We start from the raw sequence: 11,233 nt of genomic DNA on the forward strand, positions 1-11,233 counted from the left end.
GTACAAAAAAGGGCAGTTGGCATTAAGAGAGCTGAACTACAAAATAAGTTTGTTTGTAACCTGTGTAAAGAAATACTCAAATTATTTGCTTAGGTGTACTAAAGGGAAGCATTTGTGCTTCCTGTGAGAAGGCATGTGGGTGGTGAAGGTCAACATCCCTTGAGGTTCTGATGACTTAAATTGATCTTCTACACGCTGTAAGAAGTGGGTTCATTTCTCCATAGTTATTGGAAATATTATTACAATGTTTTAGGCTCATGGTGTCTTCTCAGAGGGTACCAGAAGACCTATTACGCTTTTTCAGTTTTGTGGCTTGTGATTTGAAAGAGGGCATATGACATCATTTTGAGTCGAGGTGTTCCCAAGGCTGCTGCAACAGTTGGGTACCTTAGATGCTATAACAACCATCCTCCATGCTGCATGAGGTTAGTAGAGTTGCTTTGCATCATTGGGTGCTACTAGGTCACTTTCCAGGTATGGATGGCCTTTGGCTCACAGGGAGCTCCATTTGCCCTCTAACAGGCCTTGTTTTTAGTCCTGCTGGGTGTCCACACACCCTCCTCACCCAGGCTAGCCCAGGTTGGGGCTCCAGTTTAGTTGCTGACAACCCACCCATGGAACAGGCTGTACTAGCTTACATGGTACCAGATAGCAGACCAAGAGAGGCCTGGCCTGACAATCTAGCTACATTTGAGCTGAATCAAAAAGCTTTATCTCAACCGTAGATCTTTGTGTGGATGGAGGATGTCTTAAACTTTTTGAGACGCTCTCTCATCCCTTTAGCCCTACTAAAGCTGTGGGAGGGGACTATGGGGGGGACCCCTCCAGCCCCCATCCCCTGCCTGCCCCCTGCATGGCTGCTCCATCTGCCCCAGCTCACGGTGCTTTTTTTTAAAAAAAAAAAAAAAAGCCCCAGTCACTGGGTGCTGCTGGGGGTGGGAAGGGGGGGTCCAAGCTGCGTGTGGGGGCTCTGTCACGAGCTCCCTGACCCTTCCCCACCCCAGCTCTGGCCCTTTAAGAAGAACAACAAAAAACAGAAAAACCCAGGACTTGCTGCTTCTGCAGTGGCCTTGGGGCTCCAGGGGGCTTGTGAAGAGCCCCCCCACATGGTGCAGAGTAGTGGAGATTGCCCCTCCCCCCCCCTCCCCCACCAGGCAGGAAAGGTGAGTGCACATTTTTTTCTCAAAGGTCTGGACCTTGGGTGGGCGGGACAGCTATGGGGGGGAGACTGGGGGAGCAGAGAGGCATCAGGGGCTCTTGCAGACCCTGCTCATGCAGTGGGGATCACCCCCAACCTGGCAGCACCTGGTGAGTCTGGGCTTTTTTTCCCCCCAAGTGCTGGGAGCTGGGGTGGGCAGGGCAGCCATTGTTGGGTTGGGAGAGCGGGCAGGGGTTGGGCCTGGCTTGGGTGATTCGGAGATTTGGCAGAATCGATTCGGGACAGTGATTTGAATCGCTGTCCCCTGAATCGGCCAAATCCAAAGTGAATCCTAGCTGCTTTGCATAGGCATACTGAAAGCCTTATTAACGTTGGAAATGGGAATCCATGTGCGCTATTTCCAGTAGACTCCACAAGTGCATCCAAGGCTGGAACATCGCTCCCTTTCTGAATGGCCTTATGCAGGTTTCAAAGCTTGTTTGCAGCACTTCTGCAGAGATTACGCACAGCGTGTGAGCTGTTGTAGTTAAAAGCTGTGTCTGTAGAGTTTGCAGAGCATTGTTTGCAAGTCTTCTCCCTTTGCTACCCAAACTTACACCTGGAGTACCTAGTATCTTTTCAGCTCCTGTTACTAAGTTTTCTCAGAAAAGACCAGGCTTGTCTGTATAGCAGAAGACAGACGTGGCAGTTCTGCATAGTCTATTTATAAAATTTGCTCGTGTGAAGTCAAGTTTAATGCAGTCTTGATCCAGCTGAGAAGGAAGGACTTTTAACTAAAATATGAGTTCAGTCATAACTTCCAAATCGGCAATGTCTGTTCAGTTCAGCACTTGTATTTAAAGGACAAATCTAGGATCTGGCTGTGGATATCGTGTGGCTTTACATTTTTAATACAGTTTATTAGGGGTGGGGGGTGCATACAAATTTCTATAAAGAAGTTTTAAATAAATGGGCATCTAGTATCCAGTCTAAAGCTGTGTTTTTGCTAGGAAGGAGAAAACCAGCAACCTGCAAAGTGATAATATGGGTTTCTTGTTAAGTGGTTGGTATCTTCTCTCATTACAGGAAAACTTCTGCCTTCCTTTAAGGAAATGGTTGGTTGATCATTTCCTTCTTTCTGTATATGCTCCCACTGATGCTGTTATTAATTTGAAGCTGATTAGGAAGCTGTTTGTATTGGGGTACTCCCCACTGGGGCCAGTGGGACTTCTGTTCAAGGAGGAGCCTTAAGTGCCTGTTTATAGAAGCTTATAGCGAGAAGTAGTTCTGGTACGGTGTATCTTTTTATAACTGTGAAAAGATCAGCAGGTTCTAGTAACTGAGCCCATGGATGGAAAAATACTTTGAACAGTTTGTTTTATGCTTTTGGCTCTTCTGTGGGGTGGGTTCTAATGCAATCCAAGTTCAGCAAGCAAACCTCACTTGGTTTATTCCTCTTGTAGGCAAAAACCATATCATTTCAGGCATGGCTAATGTCTGATTATCTAGGAATTATTATTCTTTAAAAACAATGTAAGCAAACAAACAAAACAAACCCCAAACAACTGGGATGTTGGTGTCTTTCACTCCGGTACCTTTGTTCTCATTTCTTTGAAAATGAGAACACTGTTCTCTTAAACATTTTGCATATGCAAATGCATCCAAATACGGTTAATGAGCTCATTGCTAATTTTGAAGATGGGAAGTGAGACTTCTGATTTTAAACATAATTACATTCTCTGTTCTGAAATTTGTTAACCAGAGTTCAGGCTTTGTTTCTCGTCTTGAAACGTGATCTCTAGGTAGCTGTTCTAATTCAACAAAAAGAAACATTTGTTATATATCTTTTCTATTAGAAAGTGTCCAAATAATGCTGTGAATTCCACTTTTTCCCCCTAATTCAGTAAAGTACACAGAGGTCCTGGGCCTTTGAAAGTTTATAATTTTATGGAATTTATAATTTTAGCAACGATTTGTATGCAGAGTCCTCGGGAATTTCAGATGTCCTGTAATCCAGTCACTATAGTGACCCTGAAAAACTATGCTTAGCATTAGAAATGTAGTGGAAAAGGCTTATGTTAGTTATCTAGAGGGACTTGTCTTGTACAATAAAAGTGGCTTACATTTCATTGTAAGCATAAATTATAATGATTGAAGATGGCTCCTGGCAGTACATAAAGGGTAGTGATTAAATGTTATTTATTGAATTGAATGGAAAAGTCAGTGCTACAGAGCAGGTCTGTGTTGGGACCATCATTACCTAATCTGAAGAAAAAAAATATATAGATGTACAGGCCCTAATAAGCTGGGGATGAGCTGTGAAGGCCAAAGGAAATGGAAATAACACAGGCCCCTAGAGAAATTTGGAATGTAGGTAGGAATGAGTTTAAGCTGGAAAAGTTCAAGAGAAATTGTCTTGTTTGGAGAGTAGCAGAGAGAGAAAAATAATCCAAAATGTAGGAATTTAGAGCAAGGAGGGAATCTGGAAATGGTTTTGTATGTGCAATCTCCAAATCTCAGAGCAGACCAGTAATAGACCCTCTCTTGACCATTCAGATATGACTGCGCCTGAAATCTGTCGTCTAGTGCCGAACTTCTTCTTGGCAAGGAGACTGCGAAAATAGGAAGAGCAGAGCAAAAGTTTGTCGGACTGACTAGAGGCGGGTGTTTTACAGTAGTTACTTAATGTGATGCTTCGTGTCAGGTGGCCATTAGAGGAGTAAGGGGTGACATTGAGAAGGAGAAGTTAGAAGACCAGGAAGAACTAGATTAGGGATTAGTATCCCAGTGGATGCGGCAAAAGCTCCGTTGCTTATGGAAGTCAGTGGTCGCCTGGGTTTCACAAATGTGTATCTAGGGACGAATCTGCGTTGGCATGGAAGAAAGATCTGGTGGCCTAAACAGTTTTTTCTATAACAACTCCCTAGTGTGGAGATATTTTTTTTTCTTTTGAAGTAGGATAGCTTCAGGGGATGAATTAGAGATTTCTTTAAAAAATGTATATTCCATTTATTTAATTAAAGTATTCTTACAACTTCTCTTGGCTCTCAAGTTAAGTCATTAATGGCATAATCTTGATATTTTCTTTGTCAATGAAAGGACTGATAAGGCAAGTTAAGCATTGACTTCAGCAGAAAGATGGGCTTAAGATAAATTAAGGATGAAACAGCAGCGCACAAGGCAATGGCATGCAGTCTAAAATTACTTGGAAGTTATCTCATGAATTCTTCTGTCAGGCCTTGTGGTTTGAATAAGGTTGGTTTGCTTGGTTTTTTGGGGTTTTTAACGAACTGTATATACCATTCATAGTACAATGAATCCCTGTTTTAAGGGGAATGTACAGGATTGTTGTGAAAATAAAATGACTCCTTGGTTAGAAATACCACTATGTAGAATATTGGATTCACTGCATTTCTAGGCTGTTCAAAAAAAAAAAAGGCCCAAGAAAAAACGGTTCCCTGTACATGCAGTAAAGTAACATCTGTACACTTCGTTGTTCCTAGCACACAGCTGAGTTTCTGGAGCAGTAGGCATTCCTGATGTCTGTCATCTCTTTAAAAAACTGACTAAAAATGAGAGAAGCAGCTGTTTTGGCAATTGAAGTGCAAGGAGGAAAACAAAAGTATTAGCCTGCTAAATGGGAGAGTTTTGTAAGGAAAAATCATATTGATTCCTAATGGAGTATTATGGAAATCTATAAAAGTTGGAGCCTATCCCTGCTCTTCTAATTTAGTGTGTTTTTTTTTGTTTGTTTTTTTTTTTTTCAAGCTTGCAGCATTTACTTGCCTGGGAGGTGTTTGCTCGCACTTGGAGAGAACGGACTTTCTTTGAGACTTTCTCATTCTTTTTCATGCTGCCTCAATTGCATTAGCAGCAGATTCTCTAGCACATATCCTTTATAGCTTGAGACAGGCCTGAGTGAGACCAAACATTTTGGTGTTTTAAATCGGCTTTCGTTTCCTCACACCTAGGAACTTTGACTTGGCAGCATGTTGTTGCTTATGATGAAATGCATCTGAGTCAGCATTTTAATTGCCCACCAAGTAATGAGGGATTGATTCCAGTTGTACTACAGTCTGCTTGGGAAGAAGTCTTGTCCTGCTATAGTTGTTCTTGTTCACTGAGGTTCTGAGCTGGGTAACAAAGTACCACTATCTAGTCAACAAAAGAGGGTTTTTTACTGTGGCCTCAGACTGGTAAGTCTAAATCAACAGACATACTCCATAGTAAAACTTTGGGAGGGTGGACTACCACATAGATTAACACTTCTCTCTTCAGTGTCAGTATTTTTGTATTGTCGCAGGCCAAAGCAGGTCCATTGTGCAAGGCACTGTATAACGATAGAGGACTCCAAAGAGTTTATAATCTTGCAGCCAAGTCACTTAGTTGGATGTGCTGTCCTCACTTGCAGGCTCATAGCAGGGTGACTTGAAGTGGCTTGCCTGTGGTTCCAGAGGAGCTGCCAGTTGAATCCAAATATCCTTAATTGCCACTTTTCTTCATCTTGATAGCTTTTAAACACCGTCGCAAAGTGGCATGCTTTGAGTGTTTAACCTGCTGTAAAATATACTGTACCTGGGAAGTTCAGCCGTCCAGGCGTTTTCAACTGTTCTGTTTCAGACAGAGTAAAAGTACTATCTACACTACAAATGACAAACCGGAACATACGTTTCGTATCACAATGTGAAACTTCTGTGTTTAAAAAAAAAAAAAAAATTGATCTCATTACTGACCTATGGGCAGACTTTTAATAAAGTAGCTGAACAGGAAAGTAGACTTGTCAGTGTGTCCTGAAGCTGAGACACCAACTGTATAGCAGAAAAGATGAAACATTTTATCATCTGTAAGAAGACAGTTACAGTCTTGGTACCTTGTTCCCAGAGTAACAACAATTTTCAATGGAAGTTGGCACTTTGTGTCCAGAACTAGCGAATGACTGGTTGTATTTGGCTATTGTGCAAGTGTTCAGACAATCTGGTGCTTGTATGTTTGCTCCTTTTTGTTGTTATAACCTCCATCTGTATAGTGAATGTTTAATTTTTAATGTTTTCAAGCAGATAGGTTGAGGCCACATGGAAGTGGCTGAATTCCTGTGTTTAACTGTTTTGTAAAAGGTTTAATTAAAAAAGAAAAACTGAAAAAGGTTTCAGGAGAGGTTAAAAACTTGTCTGTAAAATTCCAAAGTTATTTTTACCCAGAGGAGGAAGTTACTTCCCCACGATGAAGAAACGCAATAACAAAAGCACCTCTCATCCTCGGAAACACAGCTTGGATTTCCTGGTTTCCATTGCCCGTGCAACACCACATGGAACAAACAGGGTGAAATGCAGTTCCTCTTTCAGACCTTGTTCGTAATGTTGTCTCTCGGATTTACATTTTCCAGGGTCTTAACGCATAACTACAGTAGAAATGTGGTGAGAAATTCTGGGGGGTATTGGTGGGGTTTTTTTACTCTTACAAGAGCTTTTATTTTTGTCTTATTCTGGAGGACCCACTTTCCAAAGGTGTCATTAAAAGATTGTTTTATTCATAGTGGCAGTCACATACCAACTTGATGTCATAGTGTCTTTATGCTTGAGCCATCTGGTCTCCCCATGGTAGGAGAGAATGGGGGGTTACATCATTTAATCATTGGTCTTAAAATAATATAATTTCTACTAGTGTAAGGCCAGATTGAGGCAAGTTTAATTTAAGCCTTTGGAGTTGGCTTACTGAGCTCAGCAATTTAGTGCATGCCTTTTAGATGGGGCTTTACACTGTTTGCTCTGAGAAAACACTCGATCCTGTGGCTCTTTTTAAGACTATGCTTTTGTTTCAGTATGCTTGTGCAAAAAAATGCCTATTCCTAAACTCCACTTCTGAGGCAGACTCTCACTTATAATTAAATCTGTGGATCTTAGTCCTCTGAGTTTCTCAGAAGATGATCTATGGCGTAGGAAATTATTTAGAATACATATTTATCAGTCAGTTCAAACATCACCATTTATATCTGCTGTGGTGAAAAATCTTGGCTTTCCTGATGGTAGCATTTGCACATGGGAATCAGTTGCTGACTAGAGACTATTAGCAGGAAAGCAGACATTAAACGTTCTCTGCTATCTTGCCAAGGGACTTCAGTATTCATTTCTCTTCCTCACCCTTCCTTGCTTCTAAAATATGAAATTCCTATATAGTGGTTAGGAAGTATACCTTGCAAAGAGCTTTGAAACCTGTGGCTGAATTGTATTCAAGTAATTCAGTGTTAACACATTTACTTACACTAGATACAGAGCAGCGTATCTGCTGTCAATGTTCATGTTCGTAATGGCAGGACTACCTTGGGAAATCATTAGTATACTGCTCCAGGAAGAGAAGAGTAATAGATAGTCCAGTATACAAAGTTAAATACACCCCAGTTTTACAGTCCCATGTTCCAAGCTGATAGTGTAAAATGATTAGAAGAAGAGAAGAAAAAAAGCCCCTGGAAATTCAGAGCTCTGTCTGTCTTGTTCTGTTCCAGGAAATCAGCATAAAATAAAATGATCTAAAACCATGGGAAAAGCCACAGTGTATTTTATTGAATAAAAATTTGGTTCCCAATCCCCTCGGATGATCAAGAGAATACTAACACCAGTGCTATACAGGGCCTTAGCTGCCTGGTTACTATCAGCCACCTATCACCTATGCATGGGCTTAGCAAAACTCAGTTTTTAAAAAATGTTGTTGGATAATATCAATGTTTTTAACTTTGTTTTTATTTTTATCAATCTTAAAATTTCAGGACTGTGCAAAATTAGGGGTGTTTAACCACCCACCGCGAGACATGTAACTACTGTAGGACTGCTGCCAGCTGAGCAGCAGAGCTACCATCAGACCTGCCTGTAGCTCCCTGGCCCATTTTGTCCTTTCCTCTTCCTTTGTTCCCAATCCCCTGGGGCTTCTGGGCGCTGCAGTCCAAACTACAGCCAGCATGGTTCTGTAGGACTTCTCCCCTTGTCGTCAGCCACTCCGTCAGCCATCATCTTTCTTATGTACCCTTTCTGCACATTCTGATGTATAACAATGGAAATACATTTTCATCCGTCTGAGAGGTGTCAGGTGAAATTCAGTTTTTAAATCGGTAAATGCTAATCCTGCCAAGCTTACCTGTGGAGTAAGCACTGTATTTTAGTGCCCTGTATTTTCCCCTTACAGGGAACTAGAAGCCAACTGCACATGTAGATCTTGCTGTATTATTTTGCTTATTATTCTTTAAATACTCCTGAGCCTGCAGCTGGCAGATTTTGAAAGTCCTGGGAAAAGCCTGGAGATGAGGACCTGTTTGCGTTCAGTTTGAAATGATCCCTGATCTTGCCAACTTGCATCCTATCTGATTTCCCACCAAGCCAGGCAGCAGTGAGATGCCCCTTCCTACCACAGCCCCTTTTTGGTCTGGCTCCACACAGCATCTTCCAGAAGCAGAGGGGCCTGGGGCAGATCTACCTGGGAGCGGTGTTAGCACAGCATCCTTGAAAGGTGCTCATGCTATGGCACCCTGGTGGAGGATCATGGAGATTGGCATGTAATTGTTGTTGGCATCTGTCAACAAAAGGGACTGAGGTGTCTAAGAGCTGGGTCTCCTTAGGGAGCCTCTCTCAGAAAAGTGGATCACTGCAGGGAAGTGTTGTTATGGTGATCTTTAACCAACAAGCTGTCACAGTGAAGTTCTTTCATTTTGATCTGAATCAACAGTTAGATGTGAAGCTGTTTCAGTATGTGTCAACTTCAGTTAAATGCTAATTTTCTTCTTTTTTATCTTTTTCAGGTGCTGGAGAATCTGGTAAAAGCACAATTGTGAAGCAGATGAAGTAAGTAAGGAGTCACTGGCTGAAGTTTGTGCATAAATTGTGATTCTGTGTTGCACAAAGAAATCTGAAATGCCTGTCTAGTTTGGCTTAATGGTGATGGCTTGTTTTTGTTCCAGGATTATTCATGAGGATGGTTATTCTGAGGAGGAATGCAAACAATACAAAGTGGTTGTCTACAGCAATACTATCCAGTCCATCATTGCAATAATAAGAGCCATGGGAAGGCTAAAGATAGACTTTGGGGAAGTTGCCAGAGCAGTAAGTGTTTCATTCATTTCCCCTGGTTTGATTTTTTGTACAGTAGAGCATGTTAATGAACCCCAGAAGTTCAGTCGACAGAACATGTATTGGAAGTACGTTTTAAACAACCAGACAAAGTAGTGGAATACATTTGATAATCTGTAAAGCATTAGTAACATCCTATATAGAGTACGTTATTGCAGCCTTGTAATCTTTCTAATGATATATGTGTATTCAACTCAAGCTATTCCATTTTTAACACAAATCTAATGTAGGGTTTAATTTAAAGTACTTGCCCCCTTGCATTAATGTTCAGTAAATTTTCAAGAAGCTATACTATTTACAGTTTAATCAAAATCAATGTCCTATGTCTAAGCAGCTGGGGGCAGCCTGCTCACCCATGCTGAGTGAGTGCCCTGTCTTCACCCTTAGCTCCCTGGCACTGAGCTGCACAGTGTTGCCCTGCTCCCTGGGATGGGTGCATGATGTGGAGGCTAGAAGAGGGAGGGGGCACCCGGAGATGCTGGTTGCTGCTGCAACTGGAGCAATGGTGGGGGGAGGTGGGAGCTGGGGGAAGCTTGGCAACTGCAAATTCCTCTCTAAGAGGCCAGATGCAGCCCATGGGCTGGCAGTTGAACATCTGTGCTCTAGATCAGTAATCTTTGTGTAACCCTCAAGTTTTCTCTGAAATAAGGAAAATAGTTTAAAATCTCTGACTTTCCTTTTTCTCTTTTCCCAAATCCCAGTTCCTTCCTCTATGACATCACTAAAATTCAGTCTCCTGCCTCTAATCCTTACTGTCTAGTAAACTTCCTGGCATTTTTCTCCAGTCAAATGGGAGGGAGGGGGAGATCCCAGCACGCTTTAGAAAAGGTCAGAAACAGTAAATGTGTGACACATCTACAGAAATAAAGGAGCTGTGGGGAGGAGATAGTGGCTTGTCTACTGAGGGGAAATTACTGGTTAATACAGGTTACAGCACCCTTGTTGCTCCACCAGCTCTCTGCGTGGTCTTAATTTTAGCCTGCAGTAAGTGAGAAGTGGCTGACTTCCAACATGCAAGTTTGAGCAAACAGAATTTTATGGCTCATGTCCAATGAGGGGTATGTTTCCAGGAGGGCTGACCTGGGTGATTCCTCTCCTCTCATCTGTACCCACAGGTTCAATGGTGCTTTCAACCCAAGCTAACTGACGGAACTGGGGCAGGGGGTGAGGCAGCTAGAGGCTGAATCCTTCTCAGTTTGACTGGTGATCACCACCTTGCCATAAGAATGTAGGCTTAAATCACTCAAATGCTGCCAGTCCTGTTTAATGCATTTTCCCGAATTCCCCATGTGCACAGAAAGACAAACAAGTACTCTCAAAACTCATTATGAGAGAATCAAGATCTCTCATCTTAGTGCAGCCCAAAAAACCATGGGATCTGCCCCCATAAGTCCTACCAGTTAACACAAGGGAGTGGGTTACCAGTGAAGATGTAAAAACTCGGGTATATCTGCAGTGTACGTGCTCAAACAGGTATTGATTCCGTGGACTGACTGCAGTGAAGACCTACTTTAGGCACCAAAACAAATGGACCCCACATTACAGGATGGCTGAAACTTAATGGTGAACTGTATGTTTTGCAGCTGTGTGGTTTTAAGGCCTAATTTCAGGAGTGTGAACACCAGTAGGAGGAAGTCACTGAAATCTGGCAAACTTTGAAGTAGTTGAGGAGCTCTTTAAGCAGAGCTGGCAGAAGTTGCATCATGTGGAAGGCAGGGTAGATTTGCACCTTGTAGACTAAATAAAGTACTCCTTTTGTTGGGCTACAGCTCACTTCATCAGCTGCTGTTTGAAGTTGCATCATGGCAGAAGCAGAAATCTGCAAGATGTAGGTCAGCCTTTTTTTTTTTAGCTGCAAATCTGGCTGTTAATTTCCCTATAGAAAAGTGAGAGGCTGAGTCTTCTAATAAGTGTTTCACATAATCTGGTGCAAGCATACACTTGAGTCCTGATCTGAGTCCATTCTGTCTGCTTAAATGCTTTA

At 42.1% G+C, this 11,233-nt stretch overlaps 1 protein-coding gene across 1 annotated transcript in view; it reads left to right on the forward strand.

Moving 5' to 3' along the window:
- The window catches only part of GNAI3 (G protein subunit alpha i3), a 59,783-nt gene that overhangs the window by 15,700 nt on the left and 32,850 nt on the right, over nucleotides 1-11,233 (forward strand). Inside the window, exons 2-3 of the mRNA XM_019513856.1 lie at nucleotides 8,922-8,964; nucleotides 9,081-9,222. Of these exons, the coding sequence (XP_019369401.1) occupies nucleotides 8,922-8,964; nucleotides 9,081-9,222 (185 nt within the window). The remainder of the gene's footprint in view (nucleotides 1-8,921; nucleotides 8,965-9,080; nucleotides 9,223-11,233) is intronic.

This window comes from Gavialis gangeticus, unplaced genomic scaffold (assembly GCF_001723915.1).
Source record: "Gavialis gangeticus isolate Ggan-Ray unplaced genomic scaffold, GavGan_comp1, whole genome shotgun sequence".
NCBI classification, from domain to species: domain Eukaryota; kingdom Metazoa; phylum Chordata; order Crocodylia; family Gavialidae; genus Gavialis; species Gavialis gangeticus.